Raw genomic sequence first — 20,356 nt, 5'->3', positions numbered from 1 at the left:
ACAAGCGTAGGCAGGCAGGCTTGCAACAACTCACTGAACCTGAAATCTACCATCTTTTATACAGAAATTAGAACAGCAGGTTTAGAAAAAAATACAAAAAGCTTGTAATACATATTTCAAAAAGGCTCAGTAGCCAAACTTTTTATTACATAAAAACCCTTCTTCAAAAAAGTTTAAAACAGTTTGTTAGAGCTGAAGATAATTCATCCTCTCTAATTGTTGAACTAAATTTCTCCTTTCAGTACTACTGCTGCATGTTGACCTAAAAGGCATTCTGAAACTTTTTTTAAAAGATACAATGTAGTTTTACACCCGCACAGCTGATAATCTCTTTTGTGGCATAAGGGGGCAAGATTTATAGGTCTCTGGTTGTAGTCAAGCTTGCTCCTTGAGTGCCTATAAAACATTTATTCCCACTTTTTAGCATGAAATTTACAGTTTTATATTACACCTGAAATTCACTCTGGACACATAAAAAGGCCTTAGTTGCCCGTCTTGCATTATGACAGCTTTCTGAAGTTCCTTTTGACAAAACTGTTGTCTGTTAGTAAAAGCATCCCATAGAAGGTGCTTTAAGCACTAAAACAAAACCTTGTATTCGTCTCGGTAACTGTACAGGATAAGTGCAGGAACCCTGCAGAGGGAAGGAAAAGACGATTTTTAAACTGCAGGTTCAAAAGCTACAAAACATGGCAAATCTTAGCAATAAGCTAACAGCAAAGATTCAGCAGAAGAGCAATGAAGTCTTCGTTCCTTTGGCTGTGACTACAATTTTCCCCTCCATTCTCCTTCCATTGATCTAGCCTGTTCAGTTTTCATTCAGTGACCTGAAGGCTTACGGCTAAGCAGTGTTTTGTGTGCAGGCATCAACTGAGAAAGGAAGACTTCGTCAGCAACTGCATTACATTCACACCCAACACTGCATGGAATATTATTCACATGTAGTAACTGGGTTCTGTTGCTTACAGCCTTGGAAACACCAGGAAGTAAAAAAAAAAAAAGTTTCACTGAGGCCATTTTGGTGCATCTCTATAAGAAAAAGGAATCAAAGTAAATTTTAGTCTCATTTAAAGGTTAAGTAGTACCTTCAAGCTGAACATAGGTTTAAGAAAATGTATTCTAAATGAAACCTACAATAGGACATAATTACCCAGGTCTTGCTTAACTGTGCCAGTACATACAAGGGTTGAAAATTAGAGGCTTAAAACTGGATGTGCCCAGACTATCTGTTTTTGGCCTCGCCAGAATCCACCAAGGAGACTACGAGTTGAACATAAATGTTTTTATGCTTAGAAAACAGAAATGGGCTTTACTGTACATGTTGGGATAGCATGCCTCGCGTTTGCTTAAAGCTGGGCAGTCGGTCAGCTGTGCCAGATTCCCACTGCATTCCTTCAAAGCAGGAGGAACTAAATGTGCTCACGAGTTTTAAAAGGCAAGCCGAGTCCCTCCCATGAGAAAAGAGGGTTACTAAGTAGTAGAGCAGCAGCATACCTGAATGTATATAGTTGTTTGCTATTCAGTTTTAGGAACAAAGCAGCAAATGAGGTAAGGGTGGGAACACATTTTAGAATTTCTTGAAAAGGGTTATCAAAATGAAGACTTTACATGGCCAAGAATTTACATTTTAGCACAAGAGAGGATTAGATGAGCAGTAAACTCTTCCCATAGTACTCGATGAAGCATACATGTTTCCTGAGTATTTCTTTTTTCCTCAGAAGGAAATGGGAGGACAAAATAAGAGCAGCTTATTTAGTAAAGTTTGAATGTAGAAATAATTAAAGATGTTTTATGTATATATAAGAGCTTAACAAATTTACCTCTTTTCCATTTTGATACTATAAATTTCATCACAAATTGCTTGTAAGTATGAACATCTCTGTTTTGGCCATCGTGACATCAGTTGTCTCACAGTAGCATCAAAGGCTTGTCTATCTCCATAAAACTAAGAAACAAAAATTGACAAGGAACTATGATACAGTTGTACATTCTCTTGAAAGAAATACTTCTAACAGGATTCAGTCTTTTGGATACTATGTAATGCTCCTTAATTAAACAGGTTTCAAACAAAATTCATATAAACAGTATGTGCAAGTTGATATTTCATTTTTTTTAAAGAAAATGTATTAAGAATTTAGTGATCAGTTTCTTAACACAGATAGGTTAGTGATAAAATGGCATAAGCAATGAAAGGGCTCTATCCATTTTGCAATGCTGGATAGAACATAAGAACTGTGGTGTAAGTGTGGTCAAAAATGAATGATGCAAGCTGATCGTGTGCATTTAAAAAAAAAAATTAAAGTAAAAGGTATTAAACTATCTCCATGATTTGGACAGACTGGATGAACTAAGTATTTTGAAAATATTTTCAAATGTTTCGCTGGGGTTTGATTACCAGACAAGCACTGCTTCAGAGCAGAAGGTGTAAGGTATGAAAGTACAAAATCCACTTCCAGGCAGGACACCATTCCTGAGTTTGTTTTTTGGGTGAGTGGGGAGGTGTCCATCTCTCTAGTAAGAACTGATTTTAAAGCTACTGCTGTCATTGGAGGAAAGAAAAGAGCTTTGTCTTTGGTGGGTTTTTTCACCTCATTGAGCAGTTTCTGCGTTGTTAAAGGTGTCAATGTAATACTTATACATTCTCTTTTTCTCTTGGCTTCAGAGATGTTTCAGCTACTCATAACAATTGCCTCTGTATTTTGGGTCCTCTTTCATTAACAGTTTCAAGAAACACCTTTGTTGAAACTGCTGTTAACGCTTACTGGTTTCTGAAAATGAGCAGCAAGACTTAATTTCAGTTAACTGTTCTTGGGAAAGAAAACCAGAGCTTTGGATTAGGACTTCTGAATAGTGTCCTGTGTAACTCCGGTGTTTGACAAAAAGATTTTTCTAGTCTCAGTCAAGCTGTTTCGGTAAGAAAAATCCTTTTAAGTTTTAAAACCTAATTCAAACTCCTTACAGGAGAAAAACTACAATGGGTGAATTTTACATTCCACTTCATTAGGAACAGAATTTATCATCTATAGTTCAATTAGAGTTTCAATGACAATACTTTATTGCTTACCTCTAATGATAAGAGGTGTATCACAGTTGCTTTTGGCAGATCTACCTGTAACAATACCATAAAAAAAAAATCAATACTTAACAGTTCTTTGTTATCAGCTTGCCAAGTACAGATTAGCTACACTGAAGGGAGTCAGACTTTTTGATTTCCAAAGAAGCACACATGCTGATAGAGCTGGGAATTTACCAAGGTTTTAAATATTTTTAACAAACTGTTCATGACAGATTCCAATATGAAAAGTTCCAAATAGGCATAGGCAAATAGGCAGTATGTTTTCCAAAAAGCATATACCATTTTAAAGTCCTCTGTGACATGCTCAGCAAAGTCTAAAAGCTATACACAAACAAAAGCTATGCTGGTTTAAATGTAAGAGCAAATCCAGCAGGAACAGGTTATTAAATCTACCACAATAGTTAGCATAAGTACAGCTACAGAGTTTACAACTAAATACTTGTTTTGTTCTATGCAACTGTCCAATGAACACAATTTGAGATATACTTTTCAAGCATTAAAGAAACATGCCATAGGTCTTATTTAAAAACCAGAAGTTTGTTTCATTTGGTATCTCTGAAGTGATGGTATTGAAAATATTTTGTTCCAGATAGCAACTGCATCATCCAGTTCAATTAAGAATTCAAAATTAATTTAGGCTTCTCTCAGATACTTACTGCTAAAATCTCAATCTCACTTGTTTTCTGTTGCAGGCCAGAAATGAATGTCTGAAGTCTTGTTTGCACCTGGCAACAACAAAAATAGGCAAAAGTAAAACACGCTGCTTCTGTGACACATGTTTGGAACACTTATTTTCTATTTCATAGATGATGAGAACAGGAGGCTACTTCTAACACAAGATGTAGAACTACATTATATTTAAACTAAAATTTACATATAATTTTCAATAACAATTCCACAATAATCCTTGATGAATTCACAGGAAGGAGACTGGGGCTGAGCCACTCTTGCAGCAGTGGTAATAACTTCATAATACTGGTACTGTACCAAAGCAGATAGAACCTGCACGTTACAATGTGAATTCTCACGTACATAGTTAAAAACTGCCTTTCTGTTTCTGGGTGTTTGTTAGATAACTTTTCAGAGGAATGTCAGAACCTGTGACTGGATGCAGTGAATCATCTCTAGCTGAAGAAGGATGACTGATTTGGAAATCAAACCAAAGTATGGGTCATGCATTGTAACACTTTTTTCCAGAGTGAGCTAGTAATCCTGCACAGCTAGCACTTTACAAATGTAGTTGCAGCCTTGCACTATGTTGCCTTTTGTACCTTCGAAAGATGCTTTTACACATTAAAAACCTGAAAACAGCAATTCTGTTTAGCTCAAAGATCAGAGAATAGCATCCACTTCTTTATTTGGGTTCTGAGAACTATTTATAGGGGGGATTTTTTTGTTGCTGTGGTGGTACATTTCCCCCTGTGTATGTATCTCTTTATATGTCTCTATATCTACATCTCTCTGTGTGTATAATTAGAGAAGTTTATCTAAAGTTTTGAAGTTGTTGTGGTGTTAAGCTTTATGAGAAAATTATATAATCTAACATTGTGATTTGCCTTAATAGTGAATTTTAAATTGCTGCTATTTTATATAAGATTGTTGCTAAAGTTACACAAAACACAAAATCCTATGTTACATCACCACAGCAAGATCCCCTGCATTTAATTCCTTTAGTCATAAACCGTTGACCAAGTATGGGACTAGGAGTAGATTGAGCTGCACCTATACTGCTCCAAGTAGGAGTTTAGAAAAGAAGGGGGTCCATCCTGAACCATGTGACTCAACGGAAGGGTCTCCATCACTTACTTTCCCTAATCCACGTAAGTCACACCAACCTGATTCAATTTCCCTGACTCTGTGAAAATAATTTCCTCTGATCCATGTGTAAATCATTCTAACCCAATTTTAATTTGATTTCTCTTTGTATGCTTTTTCCATGTTGAATAAGGAACATCATGGACCTTGCCGTCAAATTCTGCTAAGTCACGCGAAATTCTACATTATTATAATATCACATTTTAGGCATGTGGGTGGTGTTTTTTGTTGGTTTTTTTTTTTTTTTTTAAATCTGCAATTTTTTCTTAGGCCTTTAGTCTGAGACAACATAATGAAATACATGGAGCATCTGTCACAAACTTATTACAAATTACAAATGCTGAACATGCACCTTTAACACTCTTCAGCATTTATTAAGGAAAAAAAAAGGAGGAAAATTCCAGAACCATGGTTCCTGCTAAAAGAAGATTTCCTATATGTATGTACAATGAGGGCTGAGCCACAACAATGTCACAGATAATCCCCAAGATCCAAAATGTTAAAAAAGATGGTCTTCAACCTTCTGTGTTGTTCAGTCTATTTTATAAATAAAGAACAAACAAGATGTACTTGTGTAAGTTAGGCTATAGTGAAAATATGAATTCTACCATTCCTTAACTTCTAAGGATCACTCCTTGTTTGATGTGTGTGTACCTGAATTTCTTGACGACGCCTGGCACTGGCAGATAATTTTTCAGGAGCTATAACACTAACATTAGGCACTACAAGAGTTCCATGTGATTCAAATACACCTAAAATGCAAACACGAGAGTTTAGACTATATTATTACTTTAGATGAGAAGTAACAAGAAATAGCTTATTAATATTTGTGAATTTTCTAAGATCTGCATAGTATAGGGTTTGAAAAGCTGTTAAAAAAAAAAACCTCAAAAAGTCAGTCAAGTAGATAGGATAGCAAAACACATGCATGTAAATTCTCAGATGCTCACTTATGACTTTGAAGGACTGGTTGGTAAGACTAAGAAATTTGGTATTTTACATCAGTGTTCCCTGAAACTAATAAAAGGTTCCAAATGGCTTGCAGAATTTTACAGAGGAATGTAGGATACCTAATATAAAAACAAGAAAAGCTATTACAAGAATGAGGCAAGTATTTAATGCAGTCCCACAGCAGAGTCAATGACAGAACAAACAATAAACTCTAGCCTCCAGCTCCCCCAAATAATAATAATTAAAATTTGAAACTACTTATTTTGAAATCTGAATTGCCACTTCTGGTAATCACACACACACACACACACACATATACAAACAACCCCCAAACCCAAGTTAAGCATGGCTACTTCTCTCCCTCAGTGTTATGCAAGTGGGGAAAATGAGTTTCTTTAAACACACCACCACCACCACCACACCACACTCTATCAGTACTTAATAAAATAATTATCAAAAGGCAAAACTTTATCCACACAAAAAAGTACTTATGTTTTATATACAAACTTCCATTATCAGACTAAGCAGTATAAATCTGTAGGTAGAAATGTAAAGGCATTTTCATTTGATGAAAATCTTAGTAGAAGAACAGGTCAACGTACACGCGTCTCAACACTGTAACAATCACAGGTCACAAAATTTTTCATCAAGATGACATTTAATTTCTCCTCAGTTAGGAAATCTTCATGATTTTTGGCTTTTCCCCCTCCTGAATCACTGCATCAATGAATGCCTGTATGGGGAATATTCTATGTGCTGGTCTGAGCACTTAGTTTGGAGAACATTTTGGTTTCAAAAAGTGCTGCTAGAAAACACTGTCTTGCTCTGACTTTGGTAATACTTTTATGTTCCAGCAATATTTTCTTATAAAACCGTTTTTAAGCAGAAAGAGAAACAGTTTGTGCATTCTGTAACTAGAGACTAAATACCTGAAATATTAGTAAATGATCCCTTTTGATTTGGTACTGAAAGATTATCTGAGGTTTCTCTAAAAATAAAACAAAGATAGTTAGGGAAACAAATTTACAATAACCAAGAAATACTGTAACAAGACATGGTTTCAGATTATCATACAACATACTTATTTCATTCCAACAGATAAAGAAATTTATGGAGACTTCCCAGCACATATCTGCAGATTAAATTCTATTCTGGAACAGACAGGAAATCATACAAAATTACATTACAAAATCAGATCTAAAAGCAATCTTTATGTTTCCTATGGATACAAAAAAATGTGCTCCCCATCATGCAAGAGCGGTTTAGATCCTAGTACCAGAATATACTATAAGAATATTCTCTCTACATTACTAATTTAATCGACAACTTCTTACAGGTTTCTGTGAGATAATACTAAAGTATCAAAGTAATATTTATACTTAAGACCACAAATATTCAAAGAGGCTTTCAATAATTAGTTTGTATCCCTTTACTTTGCACATTCAGGATTCATTCAACAAAGAAATTTGCCAGTGTTATTACAATCATAGTTACTGCATTTCTCTGTTCAGTACTACCAAAACCATGTTTTGCTGTATTCTGCTCTCAGTATCTAGAAACAAAGTAGCTTTTAGAAAGAATTATTTTCTTTCACAGCTTCTAACAGATCCTGTACATCTGTCACAACACACCTGTTATTAGGTTAGTTGCAAAGTTAAATGCCAAGACTGGCTGAGGCCAGACAGAAGAGATGGAAGAGGTGGGTAGCAGGAGATGTCAACCACCTGCACAAACTACTGCTTGAGTTAAGCGTTTCCCAGCTTAACTATTTCCTGTATTGTTTCTGAATTGTAGTTTGTGTGACTAAACCACGTCTGTTTCTGCTGCCAGTACATGCATACATATATATGTGCACACATATAAATATATAGATGTGTGTATAATTATATATTTACAAAGGGATACGTGTGAATAACAGCTATACTGCTTATGCACAGAGGTGTAACTGTAGCCCCTCCTGTGATTTCCATACTAACTTCTACTGGTGACAAAAAACAACAGTAATTTCAGCAAAGTGAGGATGATGAGGTATTACTGTGTACCCCGAGTCTTTGCCAGGTGTTACTTTCACTTGTGCCAGCCAAAGTGTGCTGCAAGTACACCTCGTTTTTACCATATCAACACTGCCTCAGAATGAAAGGCATTTTCTGCTTTAATTCTTTGATTACACAGCACACAAACGTAATGGACTTCTGCTCAGTAACAGGGACCTACAGGCAGTCCTGCCATGCAAAGAATACTGGTGTGCTAGTAGCACTTGAGCTGGATAACTGCATGGACTTTTAATTTGTGAAGTACTGCAGATGTCCGAATGTAACAAGCAGCTAGGGAAATCAATAGAATTCTATAACCAAGCCTTTTCTTTTCTTTTCCTCCCCTCAAATGGAATTCAGCAAAGCTCTTTTTTATCAAATAAAAATCAAGGTTTAACTGAGCATATCTTAGAATTATTTCATTAAAACAAACATACACTCACTTCTGATTTTGGCTATTCATATTCACATGTTATGCTACTTACCTACTACATCTTTCATCACAGATTTTAGTTTTCAGTTTCTGGATCAGGTGATCTAGTAAGTCAGATTCTAAAACCCTTTTCTCCGTCTGTCTGTCTTTCTCAAAGGATTTCACCTGCGATGTAGTTCAGTGGTTCTTAAGATTGTTGATTCTTAAAATGGCATATGAATAAACTTATCAAATTTAATCAAAACCAAACTGGATTATTCACCTGTTAAAGGTGAAGCAGTGAAAGGCACAAGCCATCATCATTACCAAGCGATCACTGCCAATTAAATTTTTTGTAAGATTTTTTTTTTCCAACCAACTAATTCTTTCTGAATTCCCAAAGCTTAAACAAGCTTGGCTACTCGTCTTTAATATGTGATAATTACTTTTTTAACAGAATGATTTATAGATGCAAATACCATATAAATAATAACATATTTGGTTTGGGGCTGTTTTTGTTTGTTAAGGAATTATTAGAATAAGGCCTGCCTTTCAGTTTGCAAGAGTTACACTCAAGCATTCAAAACTTAGGAATATCTGCTCCATCTTTACTGGGAAGACATTAATCAGTAACAATACTATTCACCTCATTATCATATTCGTGGCTGGTTTTGCTCCAATACAGCTGCATTTAAAAGAAAACTGTAATAGTCTTATGGAAGACAGGATGATTCGCATCGATACTTGATGTATCGCATTCTCATCATCAAAATCTACTTGTTCATACAGTTATTGCACAGTTATTTGCTATCTGTTACAATGACAAGGAGAGTGAATAACAAGTTAAAAATATTTTAGTAATGTACACTGGCTAGGTAACATGGTATTGACAGATTCTGTCAAATGGTTATTTTTTTTTTCCCCAGTCAAAGAATTAATCTTTATTCAAAGAATTATGATCTTTTTCCTAATGATCCAGAATCAAGAATATTTTAGAATCATAGAATCTTTGGGTTGGAAGGGACCTTTAAAGGTTATCTAGTCCAACCTCCCTGCAATGAGCAGGGACATCTTCAACTAGATGAGGTTGCTCAGAGCCCCGACCAACCTGACCTGGAACGTTTCCAGGGATGGGGCATCTACTCATCTTTAAAACTTTTAACTTCTAAAAAGGTACCAGAACCTACAGGCTGCAGAGCACAGAAGGTGGTTAATTCATGTTGTGACACAGTCCAGTCTTTTCACCTTAACTTTAGCTTAGAGGGGTAAGGAGGGTGGCTCAGACTCTGCTGTCTCAATTACATGGATTTTTTTAGATTTATGTTTTAGTTACATTTGTTTTGTAATACGGAAAGCTGTCAACTGGCAAGATGACCGAGTCAACTAATTAATTGTAGATTAAAAAAAAAAAAAAAAATCAGACAACAGGAACATTTTTCCATGTAAAGACAGCAATAACTCAAAGTCAAGCAATGTTTGCACTCATTTTCAGACTTCCCTAAATGAAAGGAGGTCTGTGACTAACAGTGTTATGAACAGATAAAAAGCAGGCTTCTTCAGAACTTTCTGCTACTTAGGAACTGAAACCGTTTACCTGAATTCAATCTACTTAAATACTTTACTGAAAGTAATCATGATCTTAAAAAAATGAAATGCAGAACTACAGATTATAAATCTGAAACACTATGAAGCAAGCATCCTCTGGTCTGACGCTTACCTTCACATGGCTTCCTTCTTTATCTGACACAAGAGCCACATACGTAATTCCAGAGCATCTGCAATATTCCTGCAGTTCTTCCTGGGACTAAAATGGGAAGAGGGAAAGAGGAATAGGACAGATTATAAAATGATCACATTAGGAATCTGTTTAATTAATAAATCTCCTGTCCTTAATTAAAATAACTTCATATGCAGCAGTTATTATATAGGCTTCTGAGTGAGGAAAACTTTATTAACAAGTCCAGGAGGTGAAACTTCATTACGCATATATTTATCTACTTAATGCTCCTTAAATATTGAACTCTGTCTACACCTACACTAGACTGAGACAATGCCTAGGGCCTGCAGTTCTAGTTCCCACATGGAAGAGCTGGCTGGATCTCGAAGTGCAAGTTCTAGGTAACTGTAAAATTTGCTATGTAATGTCAATCAAACAGTTACCACCCCACTGTCTGCAGCTTTCAGTAACAGCTCAGTCCTGCATGACTGGTAGTCTGTCATGAAAGCTGGGTTTCAGGTAAACCTGAGGCTGACTTACATCATTCTTGGTGCTGACTTTACTGAAGGGTTTGCTATGCTGACTTAGCAGTGGGTTGCAGGATGGCATTAGACAGAGGCAAGAACTACCCAAATCTTCATTCCTTAAGAATTGCAAAATGAAAAGAACCCAGGGTGATAATAGGAAAAGCATAACGATCTGGATTTTTTTTAAATTCTGAGGGATTGAAACTGTCAGAAATGTTACGGCAAAAGATTACAAAAAAAGTCAATGAAGTGAGCAAGCTCCAAACTGTCTGCTCTACAGCACATGACTCAGAATGGGCAACTGCACAGTGTTTCTTATGTTAGTCACCAACTGGCATACTTAAAGGTGAACCCAGACTCATAACTCTCATACAACTGCCACCACTATTAAAAGGGACTTCGGCATCACCACGTAGCTCACTACTCCAGTGAGGCAGTAGTGGCTAAAGGTCTGCTTGGTTTCAAGTGGAGAAAAAAGGGCACAACTCAGCTTGCCACCTTCTCTCCCTCCTACCACATCTCTCTCCGGGGACTACATGGGGACCCCATAGTGTTACCTGGTAGCTCAGTTTACAAAACTGTTTTTCTAACAGTAGGATGATGTCAGTATTCCCTCTATATCTCATAGTCTTCAGGCATCTGGATATATGTAAAAGTTGATGCTACTGTTCTGTTCCAGACGTGCCCTTTATTAAGGATTAACTCATTAATTAAGGGATCCTACTTGCAGCCATCATCGACAGGAAAATTTATTTCCTTCACTGGTACAAAATATGCTTCTGCTTTGAAGCATCCTCACTTCACTTAATCGGAGCTAACCGGCCTCATTTTAAATTCATTATGCAACTTTTCCCCTTGATTTCAATAGGCCTTAGACTCCACACTCAGTGTATAATTGCAGAAGGTCACTTAATTCTTCTGTGCTCTGAGAAGCTCATAAACATCCTCCCTCACACTTTTAAATACTCCGCAAGATAAGAGATGAAGAATACTGCAAGGCCAGTGAGACCTTCTTAACATTATTGTATCTGAATAGAACCCTACAAGCTCAGTTATGAGTTATGAGTCTGTAAGTCAATAAAAACTAGAAAAAAAAAAAATCAAAAAAGGATGGTCTCAGGCTGCACTAATCTTAGAGAATGACGATAATAGTTAACACATGGAGATAGAAATGCTACCTGGGACCAGTCATACATTATTTCGGCTGGAATTCCTGCAGTCCAGAGTTTCTGAACAATATTGATCGCTCTACTCATTGACATCTGACCAACACTTACAACCAGCAGGTCACATGAGCTGACAGAAACCTAAAGGCAAAAGTAAAAACAAGGAGGACAATATTAGCTACAATACCACCTTTTCTCCTCCATAAGGGAGTTAAAGTAACAAAGAAGGATAAAAATACTAATGTTTTTCAAAATGCATCAAGCTGAAAAAAAGGGGTTATAGCCAGCTCTTTTTAGAGCCACAATCTACCTAAGCATGTTTGAAAGTCACTGAAGCTTCATCTTTGATGAAAAGCATCTGCACAGCCTCAGCTTGCAAAGTATCCCAGCCTATTCTGGTCTTTCCTGCCCACTCTGCTTAGCAATGTTAATTTATTCTTATAAAGAAAAGTTAATAAAATACACATTCCACAACCAAGTGAAATTGTGTGACTGTGTACAAAGTAGTCCCATTTTCCGAACCTTCCTTCCAATCTCCATCTTCTATACTTTTTTTAAATGGAGAAGTGGTAGTGGGAAAGTAACACTTTGTTTTGGGTTTGCATAGCAAGGTTTTGGTAGTGGTGGGGGTTGCTGCAGGGGTGGCTTCTGTGAGAAGCTGCTAGAAGCTTCCCCTATGTCTGATGGAGCCAGCTGGCACTGGTTCTAAGACAGATGTGCTGCTGGCCAAGGCTGAGCCAAACAGCGATGGTGGTAGCATCTACGGGATAACATATTTAAGAAAGGAAAAAAAAAAAAATGGCAGGCAGCAATTCCAGCCGGGGAGAGGAGTGAGAACATGAGAAAACAGCTCTGCAGACACCACAGCCAGTGAAGAAGGAGGGGCAGGAGGTGCTCCAGGTGCCAGAGCACAGATTCCCCTGTAGCCTGTGAAGACCATGGTGAGGCCGGCTGTCCCCCTGCAGCCCAGAGGAGGAGGAGATATCCACTTGCAGCCCGTGGAGGTTAATGGTGGAACAGATATCCACCTGCAGCCTGTGAAGGACCTTACACTGGAGGTGGATGCCTGAAGGAGGCTGTGACCCCATGGGAAGCCCACGTTGGAACAGGCTCCTGGCAGGACCTGTGTCGACCCATGGAGAGAGGAGCCCAGGCTGGAGCAGGTTTGCTGGCAGGACTTGTGACCCCATGGGGGACCCACGCTGGAGCAGTCTGTTCCTGAAGGACGGCACCCTGTGGAAGGGACCCAGGCTGGCGCAGTTCGTGAAGAACTGCAGCCCATGGGAAGGGCTCATGTTGCAGAAATTCGTGGAGGACTGTGTCCCATGGGAGGGACTCCCATGCTGGAGCAGAGGAAGAGTGTGAGGAGTCCTCCCTCTGAGGAGGAAGGAGCAGCAGAAACAAGATGTGATGAGCTGACCGCAACCCCCATGCCCCGTCCCCCTGTGCTGCTCAGGAGGGAGGTGGTAGAGAAATTGGGAGCAAGATTGAGCCCAGGAAGAAGAGAGGGATGGGGGATGGGGGGGAGGTGTTTGAAGATGTGGTCTTATTTCTCATTATCCTGCTCTGACTTCTGATTGGCAATAAATTAAATTAATTTCCCCAAGTCGAGTCTGTTTTGCCCATGATGGTAATTGCTGAATGATCTCTCCCTGTCCTTACCTCAACCCACAAGCTTCTCGTTATATTCTTCTCTCCCCTGTCCAGCTGGGAATGGGAGTGATAGAGCGGCTTTGGCGGGCACCTGGCATCTAGCCAAAGGCCAACCCGCCACACTCATTTACAACCAAATATCTACGGTTGTACTCTTCCGTCTCAAACAATCCACAGGCTGAGAAAAATGTCCTATTTACATTAAAAGGGTATAAACCTGAAGGAAGATCCTCTCTTCCCTCAATTCTTATTTTACTAAATAATTCTATGTAGAGAAACACAAAAGAAAACAGGTCATCTTGATGTTTGCTATTTCAGTACAGTATTGTTCTGGAACACATCTGAACATCTTATTTTTTGCCTATCTGTAGCTACAGTTAGGTTACTGAACTGTCAGGAGTAAACAAACAAACGCCTGCCCCTCCCAAAAAAAGAGACTTACAGAATCCTCCACACTGGAAACAGCAGCAGTTATTTTATCTATAGCTATGCTGACTCCAACAGCTGAAGGAATTGGTCCTACTGTCTGTGGACCTCTAAATTGTGGAATCTGAAACAAGACAAAAACAAAATGGAAGACCCAAATAGTTATCTTTGCAAAATGTCAAAAAGGTTTTTAATTTTTTCATGTTTTTTTTAAACAAATTTAGATTTTTTTGTTAAAGAGATGAGCACATACCAGATGATCATATCTGCCCCCTGCAGCAAGAATTTCAGGCACAGTTCTTTGTCTCCTTTTGATGTATGCTATAAACTGAAAGATAATACCATTGTGCTGCTGTATTTTGTAAACTAGTCCCAGATTTATAGAAACCTGTAAAATAAAAATGAGTATGTGTATAAGACCTGTACCAATATTACCAGTTAATTAATTTCCTATTAGCAGTATGGACTGAAAATACTGTTCTCACACAAGGAAGACATACAGAAACACTCCTTATCTCCAAAAATTTAAAATACAATTAAAAATAAGAAAATGGTGCTTTAATCTTAAAGCATCCCAAGAGACCTACAGCACAAAACCCAAAAAGCAAGACCTAAGGAAGGTGGAGGAGGGGAGGAGGGGAGGCCTTTAGTAGTCATCAGCTTTCTATGTTTTTAAAATATTTATAGTTTGTTTCAAAATTTAAATTTCTTTTATGATCTAAGTAATGCCTTCAGTCTTGGTTGGAAAAAAAAAAAAGTCTGTGTGTCATTAGATAGAAATTAATCCAGACTTCTGCCTGGAAGAGTCTTAATTCTTAAAATGAGTCTTAAAAAAAATATATAAAATCAGTACCAGTATTATTACTTATCATCAGAAGATACTTTGATGTGTTTTTTCTATTCTAAAATATAATTAACTTGTTTCCTGGCAAATTACAAGGCCCAGCAGCCTATAAATCCATTAATTTATTAGCAGAGTATTTTACAAACCTGAAGTTTTATTCCAAGTTGCTTTAATAGACCAATGATTTCCTCCAAATCCTTCATGCCATGCTTCAACAGCTGAGTGACACCTGGCTTTTGTTTTATCATTGTGTTTAAAAATGGAAATACATTACTTGCTTCTCCTTTCTGCTCAATGAATCTGTAGAGTCGAGAAAGCTAAAACCAAGAATCAAATCAAAGACATAGATAGCACCACTGACAGCGCTCGTAATAGGTCACATCTTAAAAATGAAAAAACAGATTTGACTTGGTGTGAGTAAGATATCTACCTTTTTTGCCTGTTTTGCCCAGCAGCCTGTTTTTACCTCATGAGTTGAGGAAAGGAATGGACAGGCACAGTCTCATCAGGGTGCCCAGAAGCTAACCTCAACTCTTTACGCACATTCATCAACATCTGCAAACAGCTTTTTTAAAAAAAGTTTCTCTCAGTTTGTTTTACTAAATACCACTATACAGTATTCCATACACCCTTTAATTCCACTTCATGGTCTGAAAAATACATTTAGAAGAAGAAACAAAAACAAAATCTGACCACTTCCAAAAAGAGACTGATCTATTTTCAACAGCAAATGTTTACAGTTTATTTTTCTTACTCTGGTTGATAAAAAATTGCAAAGTAAATGAAATATTACTGACTTATGGCACGTTACAGGGAAATTAACACTGAATTAAAATTACTTACACTATTTGATGTGAGAGAAAGATTACAGAATTTGGCTTCTACTTCTCTTTTAGTTAGTTTTTCAGTCTACAAGAGAAACAGATGCAAACATATCCAACAACTCAGTTACCAAAAAAAAAAATTACTATTGCTGAGAATTAAAACACAACTTTCCAATACCTTTAATTAAAGGTTGCATTTACAAACTGCAGTAACACTCTAGAAGAACAAAAAAACAATAACACATTTTTCCACATATCTTGTAATAGGGCTATATTTAGCTTGGTTTCACAAAGCAACAAAAAGTATAAAAATAACAACTTTGTGGAAAAGCACTTCTGCATAAATACTGAAATGCTTATGTAAATTAATAGACTAAAAAAAGAAAAGAATGAAACAAAAAAGGCATTTTGTGGGATTTAAACAGTACCTTAATTATTCAAATGAATTCAGTCTATTTTCTCAGCTTGTAAGTAGAAAAGACCAACATGATATTAAGATACGTTTTAAAGTTTTTATTGACTAGCCTACCAGTTCTTATTTATACAGATGAGTAGTTTTCTTGTAAATAAACATTTAAAAATCATCTTAAAATGGCACAAAGATAGTCAGCCTTTTTTTCTGTCAACAGGATATTCCTTGTTATGATGGCACACTGTTACTCATTTTTAGAGATAAATCCATGAAATAAAGATATACAGTGATGATTACAGAGGTTAGATTGATGACTACTATCTTACCACAGCATCATACAGAATGATGTAAACTTGATTGAGTTTATCCTCTGGTATCCCACAGTGCAAAAGTATAGCTTTCAGTAACGCAGTGTGGTTCAAGTAAATACTGTAATTTCTTTCCTAACAAACGGTAAAGAAAGAAAGAAAAAAAAGGAAGAAAGAAAGGGGAAAAAAAAATTTATTTGCACGCCATTTTGCTGGGGGCAGGGGAAGAGGCTTCCTAAATGTTTAACAATAATTCAAAACTAACTTCAGACCTCTTGCTACCACCTTACCTTCCATCTATAACTGAAGAATGGCAAGGCTTGTCCCATTCTACAATAATCATTGCTTGACAGAGGAAAGATGTTATTTCAATAGCACTGTAAGGGTTCAATTAGTATCTCCTTTGTCCACAAACCTATGCTACATTTTAAGTTTACCTACAAAATATATTTTGATTTAAATGACCGTGTTCTATAACTGACTATCAATAAAATGTGAAAACAGTTCTGTACTTGTTAAGGTTAAAGGAACTATCATTTATAAACACATTAGACTGAATACTTAGATTAAAACTTTAGAATGGAAAAGAGAGCGAAAGAGATGAGTAGAGAATCTACCTGTAGCACTGAAAACTCCTGAATGATTTCTGAAATGGCATAAATTGTTTCTGCTATGGGCAAAAAGCTATTTCCAGAAGACGTAATGATGTCAAATGCACATTCCAGGAGTTCTTTGGGATGACAGCGGTCTAACTTCCGAGGTCTGAAAACTCGCTCTATACAGTATCTAAAGGAAACATGGAAGAACATATAAGCAACTTCAGTGGTCACTGTCATAAAGTATGGCATCTGTGCAACACAATCTCTGTGTCACTTACCTTTTCAAGTTTGATATGTTATTTCTAGCAACAAATCTTGCAAATGGAATCTGAAAAACAAAATACATTAAAACTGTTGGAACAAAACATTCAGTCTGACTAGTCTCTGAAACTGGAGATGAATTACTACTGTGCAGTAACACTTGTACTCTCACACGTGTAATAATGCCTTAAGATATGTGCCATAACCAAGTAACAATAACCTAATCATTCTTGCTGCAAGTTTTATATAAAAACATCCAAGAAAAGCTTGGAGAGGGACAGAAGGACCTTTCTTAATTACTCTAATGCATGGAAAATGGATCATAAATCGTCTATGAGCATATTAAAATATACAAGCAGACATTTTGCTGTTCACATAAAGATATAAAGGAGGGTTTTTTAAATAAATCTTTGGCCAACACATTTTCCAAAACAAGTAATTCCAACACAAAAATCAATACTGTAGATCCTGCACAAACCCCTAACTATGAATCATATTCCATAGCTTGATGTTATAAATGCAAAGGATAGATGAATGTTGTGGGTTGATCCTGGCTGGATGCCAGGTACCCACCAAAGCCGCTCTATCACTCCCATTCCCAGCTGGACAGGGGAGAGAAGAATATAACGAGAAGCTTGTGGGTTGAGGTAAGGACAGGGAGAGATCATTCAGCAATTACCATCATGGGCAAAACAGACTCGACTTGGGGAAATTAATTTAATTTATTGCCAATCAGAAGTCAGAGCAAGATAATGAGAAATAAGACCACATCTTCAAACACCTCCCCCCCATCCCCCATCCCTCTCTTCTTCCTGGGCTCAATCTTGCTCCCAATTTCTCTACCACCTCCCTCCTGAGCAGCACAGGGGGACGGGGCATGGGGGTTGCGGTCAGCTCATCACATCTTGTTTCTGCTGCTCCTTCCTCCTCAGAGGGAGGACTCCTCACACTCTTCCTCTGCTCCAGCATGGGAGTCCCTCCCATGGGACACAGTCCTCCACGAATTTCTGCAACATGAGCCCTTCCCATGGGCTGCAGTTCTTCACGAACTACGCCAGCCTGGGTCCCTTCCACAGGGTGCCGTCCTTCAGGAACAGACTGCTCCAGCGTGGGTCCCCCATGGGGTCACAAGTCCTGCCAGCAAACCTGCTCCAGCCTGGGCTCCTCTCTCCATGGGTCGACACAGGTCCTGCCAGGAGCCTGTTCCAACGTGGGCTTCCCATGGGGTCACAGCCTCCTTCAGGCATCCACCTCTGGCGTGGGGCAGTGCTCTGGTGGGGTCCTCCATGGTCTGCAGGGGGTCAGCCAGCCTCACCAAGGGCTGCAGGGGAATCTGTGCTCTGGCACCTGGAGCACCTCCTGCTGTTCCTTCTTCACTGGCCTTGGTGTCTGCAGAGCTGTTTTCACATGTTCTCACTCCTCTCTCCGGCTGCAATCCCTCCCTTCTCTTTTTTCACTTCTTAACCATGTTATCCCAGAGGTGCTACCACCATCACTGAGTGGCTCTAGCTTGGCCAGCAGCGGGTCTGTCTTGGCTGGCACAGGCTCTATCGGACATAGGGGAAGCTTCTAGCAGCTTCTCACAGAAGCCACACCTGCAGCACCCCCTGCTACCAAAACTTTGCCACACAAACCCAATAAAATTAGTCACACTGGCATCCATGGAAGTCATAAAAAGTCATGTTGTCTAACTGTGAATAATAAACAAAAAAATACATACATTGAGGTGTTAAATTAAGTGCAAGGTAATTAACTAGGCCAACACTGCACATAATTGGGTAGTATTGATAGAGGAATCCCAGACAGTAAAATTTCAATTGTACAAACAGGAATTCCTCTCAAGAGTAGAATGATGCTTGACAATATCTGTTTGAGGAGAACATATAACTGGACAGTCTGTTACCCACATTCTCTATAAAGACATATAAATAGGAAAGGGATGGGAATATAAGATTTTTCACTGGTCATCAGAAAAGTCTCGTCTCATACATACAAGAACAACAAACAAAAAACCACAAACCCAACCCAACAGTCACATCTACCACATTTATAATACAGCATTATTTTCACCTATGTTAAGCGGGTGGAAGTATATTTCTTCCTTATGTGGTCAGGGCTTCAGCTGTCAAAACCAGGACAGCACTAAGGCATACAGGAACAAACACTGGAAGACACACTGCTTCAACAGTCAGAAGAAATATAAGCCTAAACCAAATTTGTGACTAGTGAATTGAAGGTATCTACAAATACCACAGCACTCTTCAGACCCAGCCTTGCCTGCAAAGATGATACTACTTACTCTGAGGTCATAAGGAAGCATTACCAGCATCCCACTGTGATCCATGAAATACGAAGCTTCATTATGTTCGTATAGTTTTTTATTTCTGGGCATTAGCAGTGGAGTATGCAGCTTGATGGCTCCTGCACAAAAACAGCAAAATACGATTATCTCCCATTTCAGAAGTAACATCTGCTTTTCACAAGCTCAAGAATAACCTTGCAGGGTATGACAATCTCAACCGATACTTTTAAAAAACGGTATTATTTTAAGTGTTCTTAATAGACTTTCCTCTTCCACTGTTTAAGGAAAGCCACCAAACAAACTTCGATGTTCTATCTTGCACATTTCTTGGGCTCAGCAGGAAGACCACAGAGAAACAGAGGACAATCGCCAATTCCACAGCCCCAGCAGAATCCTCACCTTGCCCTCCCTCTTTAACACCACCTTTCGCAAAAGCATGCATAAAAAACAGATGAGAAACACTACAGGTACCAGGAGAAATGTTTTGGTTTAGAGGCACTTCCATAGAGAACAAATATTGTTCAGACATTGTTCAATATCCTGCGTCTCAAAAACATACTAGAAGTGTTTATGGTTCACTTTAGAACCTCATGAATACCATGTTTTGCTGGCTATATTTTGCAGCCATCTATCTGTATGAATCTAATCTTTACTGAAATGTTACTATTAACAATAACATCACTAATCATTGAATTGTTTCCTGTTTTAAATTCTATACTGATTCTCAAACAGCTATTTTATTATAGAAGCTTTACTCATGTCTTCAATTAGATTTCAACATAAGCATTTAAATCGGGGTGGGGGGCAGGGGGGGGAAGTGCCCCAAATACAAGGACATGCTTCTAACCATTACAGATGGCAGATATGATCTAATGGAAAAAAATATATATATCCAACCCCTCTGCCCCCCCCCCCTTTTTTTTTTTCCAGAAAAATGAAAACATTTCAATCTCTAAAATGCTGACAAACACTTTCCAAAGTTTGGCAAGCTTTAAATGTGGGGTCGGGGAGAGAAAGTAACTTCTCCTTA

The 20,356-nt window shown here is 38.0% G+C and overlaps 1 protein-coding gene across 1 annotated transcript in view; it reads right to left on the bottom strand.

Moving 5' to 3' along the window:
- Positions 1-579: 579 nt before the first annotated feature.
- Positions 580-20,356, bottom strand: part of EIF2AK4 (eukaryotic translation initiation factor 2 alpha kinase 4) — a gene marked incomplete at both ends in the record, with an annotated part of 43,033 nt that continues 23,256 nt past the window's right edge. The window contains 17 exons of the mRNA XM_082000740.1: positions 580-634; positions 1,821-1,945; positions 3,065-3,109; positions 3,733-3,801; positions 5,546-5,643; positions 6,772-6,830; positions 8,361-8,473; positions 10,005-10,091; positions 11,710-11,838; positions 13,793-13,900; positions 14,030-14,164; positions 14,767-14,937; positions 15,464-15,529; positions 16,183-16,299; positions 16,782-16,950; positions 17,042-17,091; positions 19,324-19,445. Coding sequence (XP_081856866.1) covers positions 580-634; positions 1,821-1,945; positions 3,065-3,109; positions 3,733-3,801; positions 5,546-5,643; positions 6,772-6,830; positions 8,361-8,473; positions 10,005-10,091; positions 11,710-11,838; positions 13,793-13,900; positions 14,030-14,164; positions 14,767-14,937; positions 15,464-15,529; positions 16,183-16,299; positions 16,782-16,950; positions 17,042-17,091; positions 19,324-19,445 — 1,718 coding nt within the window. The remainder of the gene's footprint in view (positions 635-1,820; positions 1,946-3,064; positions 3,110-3,732; positions 3,802-5,545; positions 5,644-6,771; positions 6,831-8,360; positions 8,474-10,004; positions 10,092-11,709; positions 11,839-13,792; positions 13,901-14,029; positions 14,165-14,766; positions 14,938-15,463; positions 15,530-16,182; positions 16,300-16,781; positions 16,951-17,041; positions 17,092-19,323; positions 19,446-20,356) is intronic.

Source organism: Phaethon aethereus, assembly GCF_964289735.1.
Source record: "Phaethon aethereus genome assembly, chromosome: 5".
Classification (NCBI taxonomy): Eukaryota; Metazoa; Chordata; class Aves; order Phaethontiformes; family Phaethontidae; genus Phaethon; species Phaethon aethereus.
The sequence above is the reverse complement of the archived record's forward strand: the minus strand, read 5'-3'. Positions and strand labels throughout refer to the sequence as shown.